Source organism: Ruditapes philippinarum, unplaced genomic scaffold (genome assembly GCF_026571515.1).
Source record: "Ruditapes philippinarum isolate M1 unplaced genomic scaffold, ASM2657151v2 ctg2432_1_1_1_1, whole genome shotgun sequence".
Lineage (NCBI taxonomy): Eukaryota > Metazoa > Mollusca > Bivalvia > Venerida > Veneridae > Ruditapes > Ruditapes philippinarum.
This window is the reverse complement of record NW_026852842.1, coordinates 368,233-384,884: the sequence shown is the minus strand read 5'-3', so window position 1 is coordinate 384,884 and position 16,652 is coordinate 368,233. Positions and strand designations below refer to the sequence as shown.

The window sequence follows — 16,652 nt, the reverse complement described above, 5'->3', positions numbered from 1 at the left end:
AAGAAATTGCATCTGATCCCAAGCATCTTACATTAGATGCAAAATTAAATGTACCGCCAGCTGCAGCTATTCGTGTCTATGCCATTGTAATGTATGAAGAAACAGTTCAATTAAATACTATTGGAAATGAAATTGTTATTGTTTAAGACAGACGTCTTTGATGAAAAAAAATAATTATATAAATTATATAAATGTCTTACGTTGAATATAAAATAAATTTATCAGAAGGACAAAAGCACAAACTTGCGAAATCATAAAGAGATAAATGCCCTTATACTTTAAGATTGAAGTATGAAGATTTAAATGGTACTTTCCCAATACTTTTAACACAGACACAAATAAATAAAATTGATAGGGCTAAACAGAATAAATCTGGCTTAGAAATTAAGATATCGCGGGAACAAATGCGCAGTCAAGGCGGTTTTCTCAACACTTTAATTCCGTTTATTACAAAATTGGCTCCAAAAATATTAGCCCCTTTAGGTGTTGGAGCATTAAGTGGTTTGGCTAGCACTGGTGTAAGTAAAATACTTGGAAACGGTATGGTATCTGTAGCAAGAAATAAAAGAAATAAAATATTACCATTTATTACACCACAGCAAAGAAAACAATTAATGAATGACGGGGTAATTAAGTTAAATAACAAGCAACGGCAAGATGGTGGTTTCCTTGGTATGTTAGCAGCATCTCTAGGAATACCTTTAATTACATCATTATTAAGTGGCAAGGGTTTACAGGTTGATGCACAACGAGTTCCATATAGACGAATTCCCAGGGTAAAAAAAAAATAAAATTCCTGAACAAACCATTATCTAACTTTAAAATAGAACAATGGGTAAAACAACTTGGTATTCAAAACTTTCAAGGCGTCTTCAGTAGAAATAATTTACCTTCTAATAGTAAAGAATGCGGGATAATAAATTTAGATGACTTTATTGGACCGGGTACACATTGGGTGTGTTATTACAGAAATAATTACTTCGACCCTTTCGGACTTCCTCCACCAAAAGAGGTAATCAGTTACATTCCAGGTTTGAATTATAACAATATACAGTATCAAGATAAAACAAGTGTGCTGTGTGGTTATTATTGTTTATATTTCATATATTTATTACAACAGAAAGTGTCTTTATATGATATATTATACAAACATTTAAACATCAATAATCAAAAAGAAAATGAACAAACAATAATAAACTATTTCACTAATGTTTAAAAATAGTCTGCCGACACCCGTCGGTTTGCGACTCTACAAAAGTTTTCCAAGCCTCCAACACAGCGAATGGTAAAATCAGCCTGCCGACACTCGTCGTTTTGAGCCTCTACAAAAGTTTTCCAATACAAGAACCTTCCCTTACAAGAGCCTTTTAGGCTCGTCGGTCCCCTTACAAGTTTTCCAATATTCAACACAGCGAATGGAAAAATCAATCTGCCGACACTCGTCGTTTTGCAACTCTTATTCCACGGATATTCAATATTAATTTATTACCATTTCAATTCATCAAATATCCGTGGAATAACACTCCAATGCTTTTGTAGAAAATGCAATGACAATGAACAATGAATTATATCATAATGATTGAGTGAAAACTTGTACAATTTAATCAAAAAGTTACAGTGTGAAATTTTGTATGGCATGTCATTTTCTATTATTTTGTTTAAAAAACCTCCTTTTTCAAAATCCTTGATTTTTTTTAAAACCTCTCCTTTTTGAATATTATAAAACAACTTTGTTCTTCCAGCACTCTGCGTATGTCTGTCTAGTGTTTTTAAAGTTTTAAAACAGCTGTCGGTGTTTTCAAGCTCCAACGTAACCTCTCCAGCCAAGTTCCGATCTTTTGAATATGATTTTTGTACCTCATTTTTCACTTGATTGTATGTTTTTTTTGCTTTTGTTTTATTACTTTGTTGACGTAGGTTTTGTTGCACATCTGGAACCTGCTGCAACGATTTCAATCCCAAATCGTTAATCTTTTTTATTTCATCTGTTCTTATTAAGTCTTTTTGTTTATTATTCAACGAAGCCATTTGATCTTCTGTAACTTGTTGTTGAGCATGATCTTTCATAAAATTATGAATGTTAGAAATGTACTCAATTGTGTTTTTATAAGTACACATTTTACTGCATTCATCGTGCGTAATTACTTCTCCGTTCTCCGTTTTACGAGAAAGAAAATCTTCCAGGGATTTTATATATTTAAACATCTCTATCTCAAATTGTTCAGCCCTAAAATAAAAACAAAATTTAATGATTAACGAAAGAACTTCTTAGATAAAAGAATAAATAATTCATTTACTATATTTGTTAAAGAAAAATGGTAAAACAACTTACATTCTGTCTAACCACTCTGTATTCCTGGCTGATGAAATAATAACAACGCATTTAACATCTATTGAGCTGCACACTAGGCGAATGTTCTGGATGACGTTTCACTATTGATCTTTAGCGGAAAACTGTACACGTGATACGGAACGACATATTGATTTATAGGCTGCAACTATTTAAAAGTTGGTTCCGGATAAACATTTTTTTTACTCATGATTAGCCGCCTTGTTTTACAAACTTAGATTTCAATTTACCGCATGAAGCACACGCGGCTTTTATCATTAATCTTCCGTTTTTTGTTGTAACATATTGAGGATTTACATTATCGGTGTATGTTCGTTCTTTTAAACAATATATTTGTTTTTGTAAACTCATTTATATATATTTTAATTATAAAAAAGGACTCGTCGGTTCCCGCCTGCCTTATAGTATTCTATTTATGAGTAGTATAGAGTATGATGGTTCCGGGGGGATTTTGGCCTGAGGGTGTTCTTAAATCAATAAAATGGGGTTTTATGTCGAGCTGTCTTACTTTTTGGGTTGATGGGTAAGCTATGTCGAGCTGTCTTACCCTTTGGTTTGATAGATAAACACTTTTTTAGGCTTCAAAGTGTCCCGGAACCATCATACTCTATACTACTGACCTTGCTATGCTTTTGAGCTATAGATATTGGATTATTTTAGGAAGACGATATGTATTGAGCAATCAAAACACACTTCTATATTGATATTGCATTTTATGTGTTTCATAGGCATGTGATATTTATATAGCCATAATATGTATTTATGTATATTTCTCTGAACAAAAATCGGTGTAATGCATAAATGCAATAGTCAGTTGTACCACGCCCATCACGGGGAATAGCAACGGACTTTGATTTTGGGTCTCCCGCCCCAAAGTGGAAGCCCCGCCCTGCGAAGACAGCAATCTGGTCAATACCCTGTGCTAGTCTCCTTCTTAGTCATCGTCGGATACCCATGGTTGATTAACATGTAACATAGCATGAGTGTTTAAATGATTCGCTCGTGGGTATCCAACAATGTGTCCTACACTGAAATGAACGCTTTTCACCGGCACCCAGAGCCGCACAGCTATAATTAAGTACCTTATAAATGTATGTCAGTGACATATATATTTTCAACAGTATTTTTATATCTTTCCACTATAATCTAAATGTACCACTATTTAATTATTCTCATGGTTTGTACAATCAGTTATCTTACAAGTTTCATAACCTTTTTGATAAAAATCATTTTATACGAAACATAATAAGTAAAAACCTTAATGAACTTTTTGAACAGTTTTGAACACAAAATGATCTTGATAGAACGACCCTTATTTTGTAAAGAAACTATTTCAGCTTGTAAGAAAACTACTTTTAAATTCTGAATAGACCGCGGTTAAACAGATTAGTAAATCGATTTTAAAAGAAATTATGTACAGTACAAGAGTAAGATAAATTTTTACTCATTCTACCTAAGTCTACAGTATTTGTCCTCTTTTTTATTTTATATTGTAACCAAGACAAAAAAAATGAATTGGTTTGTGTGTAATTCTTTTTTATGTCCCAGATTGTAATTAATGTTGACCCCCTTTTTCTTTTTCCATAAGACACAAACAAATTAATCATAATTATGTTAGTAGACCAACCCTCTCCTGAATAAGGCCCCGTTGCATATTTCCGGGGTTAAAGTTTATGTAGGCCTCATATATACCAAAGAAAATGGATAACCAGACAGAGCCGTTTTTCGATTGAACGGTGTGGTTCTGTCCCGTACGGAATTTAGCCAAACTAAAAAAAAGCAGCGGTTATCTTTCTTGAGCACTCTTCTCAAAATCCGGTGACAACATGAAGGTTTCAGTTTGCATTTTCTTTGCATTTTTATCAATTTCTTTGGCTAGTAAAGATGCCAACGTTAAAGAAATGGAAGAAGAAAAAGTTGATGTTGATTCGGAAAAATTAGAGTATGCTAAAGGATCTTTGTGTGGCTATTGTGATTACTGCAAGGTAAATTACATGACCCGGTATTTGCAGGGGTTATTTCAAGATTATGATAGAATAATCAGTTTGGTTTTAATTTGTCATTTGCTTAGATATTGACGACATATTTGATAATTTTGTAAGATTTTGTTTATATTTCAAGAAATGTAGATAAATTTGTGTATATTTTCTTAGTATGAGTATTCAAGCACGTGTTCAATGATAGAAGATAATGTTAGTTTTGAAATGCCCCCTCTGTGTGTGTCAAACTTTGATTGGTTCAGTGTTAAAAATGCATTTTGACCTTTCCTTATGAAACTATATAAATAAATATTAAGTTAAACCAGGATTTGTTTGTATTTACATATAATTCTAATATTGATATAAGCAACTTTTTATACTTATTATATAAAATTTGAGAAGTATAATAATAAATTGATCTTCATCAACGTTATTTCTAAAGTGAATGCCAAGCTCAAGTTTTTATACAGGCAGAGCAGACTTTTAGATACTAAAACAAAACAGCTTTTATGTTCAGCCCTGATTCAGTGTCATTTTGACTACTCTTGTTCCTCTTGGTATGAAGGTTTATCAAAACATTTGAAAAGAAAGTTACAAATTACTCAGAATAAGGTATTAAGATTTGTCCAAAACTTACCGCCCAGAACTTCTGTAACAGTGTATGAGTTTGAAAAATTAAATTGGTTAAATGTAGAAAACAGAGTCAAACAGTTAAGACTAAATCATATGTATAAGATTTTTTACAAAAAGAGTCCATCATACCTTAGAGCCGACTTTAGATGTTGTGCTGATGCAAAATTTTACAATACTAGATCAAGCAATTTTAATTTTATTGTCCCCCAGTGTAATTCTGTGATGAAACAGACCTTTTATTATAATGGAATTAAAGACTGGAATGATCTGCCAGAATATATAAAATCCATTAATAATTTTGTGCAATACAAAAAATCTGTTAAAAAGTACCTACTAGAAAGCTATAAAAGTCTTTCAGAAGATATATATGTGTACAACTAATGTGTTGGGCACTGTGATCAAATATTTCTGTGATAGTAATACTAGGCTTATTTTAATAAGGGCATACTTTTATAAATATATTTCCTTTTTCAACCAAAATTTTGACCAAAGTTAGTTAGTTTATTTTTTATCTTGTTTGTTTTTTTAGGGGGGGAAAGGGTTAAAATTATGTTAGTTTTTATTTCTATGGACCCCATTGGAAATAAGCATTTAGCTTAATGGGCTATCCATAGGTGCATAGTACCTCTTATTTTATTTTTTATGACAAAAGTGTGCTCTTTTATGCTGTTTTATGATCTCATTTTATATATATGAATTATTTATGTTATCTCTTAACTGTATGATTTTATATTTTGTATCTTGTGCTATGTTCCTAAAATGTATAAATAAATAAAAATAAAAAAAAACTGTTATTGGTTAAAGCACTTAAAAATTAGTTCTCTTTAAAAAAAAAAGAAAGAGAAGAATAAGGTGCTCATTCACTCGCTGTTTAAGTAAGACTGCTTATCTAATTTGTAGTTTCTTGTCAGTTATATATAACCACAGGAAATTGACATTCTATAGGCAAATATACCCCTCTATACTATAAAGAAACACAAGGAATGCAACGCCTTTTGCACACTTTTATCTAATTACAGACATGGAAAATCAATGTCAACAAACTAGTTTAGCAATTTCGATACACAATACAAAATTATACCTTTTACAACCGCTGATATTTTAAATCAAAGCATTGCATAAAAATAAATTGGCAATATTTACTCAAATGTCAACAAATAATTTTGTCTGGCACTCCATGCGCTGACGTCACTGACTATACTGTTACGGACTGAAGATAATTATTTATTTTTTCCCCTAAAAATCTATTTTCTATAGCATTAGTTTTAAATAATTCTAAATAACTAAGGTGTCAAATGTTTCACATATTTTTGTTCTTTTTATTAAATAGAAACAAAAATAAACTCCCAAAAACCAATTGGGAAACGTAACTCTAGCATAAAAGGGAAGTAACTTGGGCTTCTCATCAGAAAATTTTCATGACATTTCATAGTGTGCGTAAATTTCTGTTGTATAAACGGTTTCATTTGGTGATTTAATCATAAAGAATGGCCTTTTAACTAAACTCATGCTATGGGAAATAGATTATTAGGAAAAAAATTTATAGTTTATATTCAGCCCAGATCAGTGTAGTCACTGACGTCAGCGCATGGAGTCCCAGACAAAATTTTTTGTTGACATTTGAGTAAATATTGCCAATTTATTATTATACAATGCTTTGATTTAAAATATCAGCGGTTGTAAAAGGACTAATTTTGTATTGTGTATCGAAATTGCTAAACTAGTTTGTTGACATTGATTTTCCACGTGTGTAATTAGATAAAATGTGTATCGAGTGTGCAAAAGGCGTTGCATTCCTTGTGTTTATTTATAGTATAGAGGGGTATATTTGCCGTTATTTTTTAATTATTTGCTTATAGAATGTCAATTTCCTGTGATATAACCATACAACATATATGACTTTTTAGTTTTTGCATCCCCAGCATATTTTCCCTTAAACTTAAAGGCTTAGCCTCTAAATTGCTAAAAAGGGTCACTGATACACTCTTACCAATCTCACGGAGGTCCACATGATTTAATAAGGTTGTTGTTTGTAGTTGAGTCAGTATAAACACTGGCGTTCAACTTTAAAAAACTAGAAACTATATTAAGGAGTTCCAGAAAACATGCATAATCTGCTACATATCAGCATAATTTATGCAAACCAAAACTGCTTACAGTGACAAAGTTGATGTGTATATTTATGCATGCTAGAATAATTCAATTACATATATTAAGACATGAAAAAGTAAAGCATTTCCACAATTCATTTTTGATACAGATGAATTGCTGTCAAGTTTTATTAGCAAAATTACTGTTTATATTATAATTATTTATCAAATCAACATAATTTTTCTAAGGATGTTTTCAGTTTTTTAGAAATCATTAGCCCATGTAGCATTGCCGATATTTTTAGAGCTTAGTAAAATTAGAGAATGTTATAATCTTGCTATATTAAATATTATTAATAAACAAAAGGAGATAAAGCATGAAATCATTTTTATCCAAATTGCATTGCTTCTTAAATATTAAAGAGACATTTTAGATGCTAAACAAAGTGTCTAACATAGATTAAAAGGTCTTAATCTGTTCTTGAAAATCATAGAAAATCATAGAAATTAGAATATGGAATGGAAACAAAGTACATGCAATGTGTAACATGTGTTAAATTACTAAGTGATGAATTCAATATTCTTGACAGCATAAAGGAAGCTTGAATCAGAGGAAAGCCAAGCTACATGTACTTTATTTCCAAAGTCATTAATTATGAATGTGAATGTTTTTTATTTAATTAAAGATTTTTAATTGTTTAATGCTATTTCAGTTTTGCAAGCTTTGTGAAGAAGACTGTCCATGTGAAAAAAGTGCATCAAAACCAAACTGTCACATGTGCAAAGTAAGCCTGTTATCAATGCATTTACCAATAAATGTGCATAATTTATTCTGAGATATTGAGTTGTTCACCTTTATAGTGAAGTTTTTATAGCAATTGTAAATAAATTCAAATTTAAGGTAAATTAAACTCCAGCATTTTCTTGATTTTAATGTTTTAATAGTGTCTGAAAGTAGACAGATGAGTACTGTGCCTAATCATTTTACCTCCATTTACTCAAGCAGCTATGAAAAGATGAAATTTTATATTTGACAGCATGAGTAATTTTGTAATGACCTGATGCACTATAAATTATTTAAATAGTTTCTTGTTTATAATTATATTTTATTCTATTTTCAGTACTGCAAGTTCTGTTATCTTTGCTCAGGTGTCTGCAACACAATATGTCAACCAGGTATGTCTTTGTACTTTATTAAAGAAGAATGCCTAAAGATTCATGCTTATTTTCATGAAAATTTAGAAAATGTATTGAAAAGTTATATATTGTGAAGTGAACATTGAAAGTAATTAACACACTGCAAATAGTACTTACAGTACAATGCACATAGATTACCAAAGTGAGGTTAAATTTGTAAAAATGGCCCATACTCACTGCATTCAGTGATTTCTTTTTCAATTTTCAAAACAACCTGTGGCTTTCTGAAGGGGAAAATATAGCGCGATAAATCAGAAAAGGGGAAAATCAAATTCTAACAACTGAGAATGGTTTACCCACACATGTTTTAGAATATTCAATTTCAATTCAATTTAACATCCATGATACATGCAGGGGCGATCTGTAGGGACAGCGTTCTGTCTTAAGCTGATATAAGTCAGCTGCTGTTAAGTCATGGCTCTAGTGAAAAATGTGCAAAGGGCATTTAAGGGGAAAAATAGTAGCATTTTTAGGGGAAAATATACCTATTTAGGGCTAGGGGAAACAGCCTTTATTCATCTGTAAAATGCAGGGAAAAAAATCACTGGCATTAGTTAAGCAGAAGAAATGATTGTGATAAATGCTGCAAAATAAATCATTAATCAGGCCTTAAAAAAAATTGATGTGTTTCTGGTGGCGAGGCGAAAAAAAGTAGGGTCGGTAGGTCAGACTTTTTTTTTTTTTTTTTTTTTTAGTCAATCAACGATTGTAGATATGTCAGATACGGATTATATGTACTTTAAATTATATTCTATAGCATATAAAAGTACTTAAAATGCTAGACTACCAAAACCTAGTCTTCAATATTTTATTTTGAAATAAATTTTACCAATGGCATGACTCGACTTTCGTTTTAATTTTTTTATTCTTACCGAACAACTGGCTTCAATTTTAATATTATCACTCTTAACATGACCATGCACGTCCGAAAAATGTTTTGAGCTGTTTTGCTGTGGTCTATTAATTTGATTTCCTGTTTTGCCAAACTATGATCGTATTTTTAAAGAAAATCGCCAGCAGTGACACTTCGGCTGCTTGTTGTGCCGCCATATTAGCCGGTGCGCGTTAATACATAATTGGAACCCGAATCAATTGTGCCTCACATCGTTGTCGACTCGCAATACTAAAACCCGTCTTCGGTACCGGCGCCATTTTTTTTTGTACATCGATAAAAAACTGGGTTGGCGCTAAAAAATAGGGTCGGTCGGGCCACCGGAAACACAACATTATTTTTTTAGGCCTCACATAAACATGTAAATAATAACCTTCTTCTTGAATCATTTAACTTTTCTTCAAATGTTTGTACATTTTTCTCAAGTTTGTTCTGACTGGATGCAAATTGGATCAATAACAAAAATATGTGCAAACAATACTTTGAGTAGGTAAAAATTTTATAGGGATATCTTTGTATAGATTAAAGTTTATTAGTAAGTATTTACAAAATTAAATTGGTCAGGCACAACATAAATTTTTACCAGCTTAGTGTTTTAAATTATTTTTATAAAATTACTATACTGATTAACAACTTGCTGATTTACCAAAATAAATGTGTTACTAAAATTTCATTTGAAATACTGCAATCCTTTTGGACAAAAAATAATTTCAAACGCTAAAGTTCTTTTTGTTAAGTCAAAATATGATCAGGTAAGATCAATTATCAGTTTAATATTTTATTGCTAAAGTGTATATTCATTTTGCTAAAATGTATAATATTGAATCATGGGGAAATCTCATGAATGTTTGCCATTTAATAGCAAACAATTTGCTATCTATCTTAAAGGCATATTTTTGTCTGTGATACATTCTTTAAAATGAGCTATCTGGTGTATTGTACCCCATTTTAGCAGAGCTCGTGTTTATATATAATTTTCAATATTTAAGTATGTTTTATTGGTGAAATAAGTTCAGTTTGATCTGATTTTTCTTTTCATTTTTAGGTGGAATTATTGACAAAGTGTCTGCAGCATTTGTAAAGTAAGTATGTTTTGTTTTAATTTACAAGTTTCTATGTACATACATGTGTACACATACATATTCAGAAAAACAGTAATCCTGTATATAGTATGAAAAGATTAATTGAATCTTTCAAGCGAACTATATTTGTAGTTGGTAAAAACCTGATGTGGAGAGGTTATATAAAAGATAAATCAATTTATTTTGGTGACCTTAGGCAATAATATGACATCAACTGAAAGGTGTAATTTATGACAATAGACGAAAGGCATGTTAAATCAGGACTGTGACAGCTGGACCTTTAATTCATTTTCCACTGATATCAATGTCATATTGTCAAATTTGTGAAAATAAAGACAAGATTTGTGTAAGAACCTAATGATAAACAACTATGCAACAGCATTGTAACATCTTAAGAATTTGTTTAGATGTTTTGCTGGTAATCTTTTAGGCACCCTCATGAAGTATAAACTTTCCAACAAGTTGGATTTTTATACGCCTGTTTGAAAAACGGGTCGCATTATACATGTTATAGTTTCCCCTCTTGCAGGCCGCTGGGCGGGCGGCATCCAATTTTTGTCTAGAGCATATATCCTACACCCACAGAGGTATTCTTTATAGAAATGTAAACCACTATGAGAAGCCGTGTCGCGCACATGAACCAGGCTTCTAGGTCAAAGGTCAATGTCACACTTAGAGGTCTTTGAAAAACGCATGTCCAGAGCAAAACTTCTACCTGCATAGAGGAATTTCAATATAACTTGGCACAAATGTTCACTATTGTGAGGCAGAGTGTTGCACTATTGTGAAGCGGAGTGTCACATGCAAAATTTAGGTCCGTGCAGCCAAGGTTAAGGTCACATATAGGGGTCAAAGTTCAGATAAAGATATGAAAATGTGTTTTGGGACCATTTAGTCATCAGTAATTGAGGGATTGAAACACAAATGGTCATTATCATGACTACTGGTGTGAAGCATGTAATTTAGGTTAATATATGCAAGGTCAAGGTCACTAAAGATGATTGTCAAGGTCATTAAAGATGATAAAATATAGAGATTTTGTCCAGAGCTCTACACATACGGAGGGATTCTAATGAAATTTCATACAAATCTTCACCACTATGAGAAGCCGTGTCGCGCGCATGAACCAGGCCTAGAGAGATTTAAATTTAACTAAGCACAAATGTTCACTATTGTGAGGCAGAATGTTGCATGCAAAATTTAGGTCCCTGTGGTCAAGGTCACACATAGGGGTCTATGTTCAGATAAAAAGATCACTAGAGATGATAATATATCCAGATATTTTCTGGATATTGCCCAGAGAATATCTCCTATATGCATATCTATAATGCCCACATCTCTGTCAAAAGCTTCTGTGATAGGCGTATAATTATTGAGACAATGTTGCCCTTGTTTAAGTTCTGAATGTACATGTACCAATGAATTTTAAATACATTATAAATAAAGCCATGCCAAGTTTCAGACTAAGTTTCATAACTGTGATGGCTGACAATATCTCCAGATACACTTATACTTATCTCCCTTGGATGAACTTTGCAAAATCTGTATGGTCATTTATAATTGCAAGATGGAAATGTTATGTTCTTCATGTACAAATTGGTTTAAACTTTATACACTAACTTCCTAAGAAGTTACATAACTGTGGCATCTACCTTTTTTGAGTTATCACCTTTATATTCAGTTATCTGCCTTTCAATTACCTTTATATACAGTTATCTGCCTTTCATACACTTTGAAAATCACATAAGGAAGCTATCCAGCTAGCTTATACAACATCGGTGGTTCTACTCGGGTGCTCATTTGTGCCTGAATTAATGCAGAGAGAGGCACCTTTAGGTCTTCCTGTGCCAGTAAAGCTGGAAAGTTGTCATAAACCCAATCTCTGGATTGTTGTACTACTCTGTACTGGGAGCAATAGTTGTATCTTATATGGCAATCTCTTTTTATCTTATAATAAGTATATATTTATTTATTTCTTTAATACAGTGCCTTACCAAGTTTCAACAAAGATGAAGTAGATGGTGATATAGAAGGTGTAAAATCCTGGATTGATCAGAAGAAAGATGAACTTTAAAGCCACTAGTCAGATAGACATGTCTACCTTCCAACATTCATTCTTCACTTATTAGTTTCACAATCATTAGTCAACTTTTCATACATACATGATTTTGTTTGGACCATTATCAATATGTAAACAATAAGCAAAACAAACTTGAAAAACTATTAAAGCAATTATTGTATCAGTAAGTGCAAAAAATGACATAGTTACTTTGTATAAAATTGTAAAGTTAGTAAATTGAAAGGGAAAAGGAAATTATTTTGAATATTTTACAGATCTTGTAGCTTCTTGAGAAAATATGTATTGACTGAACATTTTTGCTTTCCTAAATGACAAAATAGAGAAGATTGTTGAGGTTTTTATAGATTAGAGCTAGATCGAAGTTTGTATTTAATTGTTGATACTGGTAAGGATTAAGAGATATGTTTTAGACTTGTTTTATACTTTTATATTATTTTCTTATCTGGGCAAAATGCTGGCAGTATTGAAAGATAATTAATAGTGCCATGCCCTTGCCGTTTTTGTTATTTTTAAAAGTTTAAGTTAAGATTTGTTTTACTAAGATGAAATTGTTTCAGAATGAATTATATGTAAAATAGTAGGGCTATTGATTGACATTATGCAAAAAATGCATGCATGACAATAGTGGTCAGGTTCAAATTTCAACATATTGTCAAGAAATATTTTTTTTGAAACTCCCAACATTTTCATATAGTTGCTTCAGTTTTGCACCGACAATAGTGAATCCACCTGCTTTTTGTTTAATAATTTAATTTTTCTCCTTTTTTCTATTTGATCAGGGATATATTTTAGTTTATTTATGTCAACATAGATTTTTGCAGCATTACCTAGTTTAATAATAAGTTGTTACTCTATGCATTTATTTGACATTGTCTTATTTTTTTGTGATCATTTCCTTCATGTCCTTGGGCAAGATGCGGGATTAGACTAGTGGTTGGTCAGTTATTACTGGTTAGTTATCCAGGAAAGCCAGTCAGGTGGACAGGAACAAAAGTGTGTTTAAAACCAGATAAACAAACAATTTGATATGGAAGCAATTACATTTTTTTATTCTGCTAGACTCCTTATCATTTAAATTCTTGTTTTTATTTCAAATTTGCAATTTTATATATTTTTTATACATTTTTCTTTTCTATTTCTTTACACTTTACAATCAAACACTCTGTAAAATGGTTGTGCAATGCTATTAGTAGATGTAGATTATAATAATATATAATTATATAATAATCAGAAAGTGAACAAATGTCCATTATCATACTGTATTTATAAAAGCTTATCAGCTTTCAAATTCATCAATATCATGACATAGAAACAAACATTTCTGGGCAATGTGTCTTATTGGGTTTTTGTATTTTATTGAATTTACAATGAAAATATTGCAGAAGCTGTATGTATGTGGTTAATCCTGATAGCTTGAAAATATTTAGTTAAAAATTTTGTTTGATAAAAAAAAATGTTTTTTTTACTGAATTGTTTTTTCTGAATCGTTATGATAACAAAATGCAAATTTAAGTTATCTCCCCTCAACTGTAAAACATGGTTTGTGCCATAGAATAAATTTGCTGATGTAAGGGACATCTTCACTTTGGGGCTATGATATTTTCAAAACATTTTTCATTAATTTTGTCAAATTATTATAAAGGTCAAATACATTTTTTATATACTTTTAAACATATGAAAACGTTTATGAAATGGAATGAATCTTTTAGAATTGCATGTTAAAGAATTGCAAGATAGATCAATGCTTTTATTTTAGAAAAAAAAGAACAATAGTTTTATGATCATCTAGAAGAAGACTGAATGTAAAAAGTATAAAAGGACATATTTAACTGATTTCAGTAGTTAATTAGGAATGCATGGATCAATTTAGAAGTTGATACAGCCTGATTTTAAATGTTGTTATGGAATATGTTGATATTTTGTTTAATGTATATTTTGTGCTTTTACATTCCATCACACTTAAAATAATTGGGTGAATACGCTTGTGACACAAAGCTGGTATAGTTTACCTTTCCTCTGGTGATACTTAACTTTTGCACAGAATTTTAAAGTTAAGTCGTGAATGTTTTTTTGCTGTCCTGTTTATAACAGATTTGAAGTGCTAAATTGAAATATGTATTAACTTATTAAATTAGAAATCTAGTAAAGAATTTTGATGTATAACTGATTGGTTTACAGCAACTTATACAGTAAGGACTGTCAAAACTAGTTTTAGATATCTTTTGATCGATGTTATGTGTTATTGTAAAGGATGTTATCACTAACTTAGAAAAAGAGTGATTCATGTTGTGTTATTTCAATGTTAGTTTTCACTTTAACAGTGTTCACATGTACTATCTAACTTATTTTGTGTAGTTGAGTATTAAACAAGTTGTGATGTAAATCCAAAATAAAGCTGTTGTTTCTTTTGTAAATTTGGGTTTTTGTTTTATTTTATAAATCTTGTTAGTCCCCTACCGGTTTACCGGAGGGGACTTTAGGTTTACCCTCCGTCCGTCTGTCCGTCTGTCTGTCCGTCCGTCCGTCCGTCAGTCCGTCCGTCCACAAAACTGGATCCCGCGATAACGCAAAAAGTACTGAAAATATTTTAATGAAACTTGATATATGGATAGATGGCAGTATGGAGATTATGCACGTCTTTTTCTTTTCTTCCTATGTTGAAAATTCTGGTTGCTATGGCAACAAATAGACTGAAAAATATGGCAAATTTTACACATAACCTGGATCCCGCGATACCGCAAAAAGTACTGAAAATATTTTTATGAAACTTGATATATGGTTAGATGGCAATATGGAGATTATGCACGTCTTTTTCTTTTTTTCCTATGCTGAAAATTCTGGTTGCTATGGCAACAAATAGGCTGAAAATATGGCAAATTTTACACATAACCTGGATCCAGTGATAACGCAAAAATTACTGAAAATATTTTTATGAAACTTGACATATTGGTAGATGGCAGTATGGAAATTATGCACATTCTTTTCTTATCTTCCTGTATTGAAAATTCTGGTTGCTATGGCAACAAATAGACTGAATTTCAAGATTTCTGATTCAGTTTTTTCACTATAAGTTCTTTATTTATTAAGGTATTTTCTTCAAACTTTAAATATAAGTTGCTAGTCATCAACCACATCATATGTGATAAAGTTTACAACTCTAGCACAAAATTTATCAGAATTACCTCCCTGGAATTTAAAATTTTCATGAAAAAAACATTGTTTTTTTTAATAACTTCTTTTTTTCTGAACGTATCTACTTCAAACTTCATATAAATGTTTTTTATTATCACTCAACATTTGTGAGTGTTCAATACTCTAGCAAGACTATTTCCAGAATTATGCCCCTTTTGAACTTGACTTTTTTTTGAGAAATTGGTAATTTTCTTCAATTATGATAGGATTTTCTTCAAACTCCCACATCATAATAATATGACAATAATATGACAAGGTTTATAAATCTAGCATCCATATTTCCAGAATTATCTCCTCCTTAAACTTTTTATTTTTCCTATTCGTTCTTTTAACTTTCATTTACTTCAAATTCAAAATAAACATTCAATATTCATACCTTCATTACTAATTGTTCTTTGTTACACTCACATCATGTATGACATCGTTATCTCCTTTTTTTTTAAATTTTGCTTTAAAAATGTTATATTTTGATAACAGGGATGTTTAAAAAATAACTTTAGAGTGTCCTTCAGTCTGTCTGTCTGTCTGTCTGTACATAAAAACTGTTCAGTGTGATCACTTAAAATAGAAACATAAGTGAATGGCCAATGGCCCTTCAGAATGTTGCTTGGGCTCTTACCGGTAGGGGACTTATGGATTGCTTGCAATACTATGATAATTGCTTGTTTATTCTAGTTTACACAAGCAGATTGAGCAGTTGTCCAAAATTGTCCATTGTCAGAAGCCTGCTTGCGGTTAACTCGACTTAGTTGCAACTTTTGGCGTATAGTTTGGTGTATGTGCGTCCGGGTTTGTCCGGTCATTATCTTGCTCATTCTTTGAAGGATTATAAAATAATTTGGTACAAATTTTCACCGTGATTGGGGTGGTGTGTCTAACACAAAACCCAGGTCCGCCGCTCAAAGGTGAAGGTCACACGAGTCGGGGGCAAGACCCGTGTCCAGAGTGTAACTTCCACATACATGGAGGGATTTTGATATTACTCTGGACAGTGAGGCAAAGTGTCACGCGAAAAATTCAGGAATCTTGTAAAGGTCAAGGTTTTTACACCAGGGCCAAAGGGCAAATACTTTCCAACATTTGTTTGTTAGTAAAACTTCTATATACATGGATGGATATTAATATTAGTAAGAACAAATGATTTCCATGGCGATTTG

General features: G+C 31.5%; 1 protein-coding gene and 1 long non-coding RNA gene across 2 annotated transcripts; one reads left to right on the top strand and one right to left on the bottom strand.

Moving 5' to 3' along the window:
* Positions 1–859: 859 nt before the first annotated feature.
* On the bottom strand, positions 860–2,963 carry LOC132726053 (uncharacterized). Its single transcript, XR_009625140.1, has 2 exons — positions 2,333–2,963; positions 860–2,227 (listed from the first exon to the last, which is right to left on the bottom strand). It is a non-coding gene; the product is annotated as an uncharacterized LOC132726053 (long non-coding RNA).
* A 1,174-nt stretch (positions 2,964–4,137) lies between these two features.
* On the top strand, positions 4,138–14,717 carry LOC132726043 (sarcoplasmic reticulum histidine-rich calcium-binding protein-like). The gene is made up of 5 exons (XM_060711294.1): positions 4,138–4,335; positions 7,766–7,837; positions 8,174–8,228; positions 10,187–10,223; positions 12,210–14,717. The coding sequence occupies exons 1-5, from the start codon at positions 4,177–4,179 to the stop codon at positions 12,295–12,297; spliced, it is 411 nt and encodes a 136-aa protein (XP_060567277.1). The 5' UTR covers positions 4,138–4,176; the 3' UTR covers positions 12,298–14,717.
* Positions 14,718–16,652: the final 1,935 nt, after the last annotated feature.

Bases quoted from the DNA above. Each gene is read 5' to 3' on its own strand.
- LOC132726043 (XM_060711294.1), top strand. From the start codon at position 4,177: ATGAAGGTTTCAGTTTGCATTTTCTTTGCATTTTTATCAATTTCTTTG. The intron at 4,336-7,765 runs GTAAATTACATG...ATGCTATTTCAG, and splicing joins GCTATTGTGATTACTGCAAG to TTTTGCAAGCTTTGTGAAGA. The intron at 10,224-12,209 runs GTAAGTATGTTT...TCTTTAATACAG, and splicing joins GTGTCTGCAGCATTTGTAAA to TGCCTTACCAAGTTTCAACA.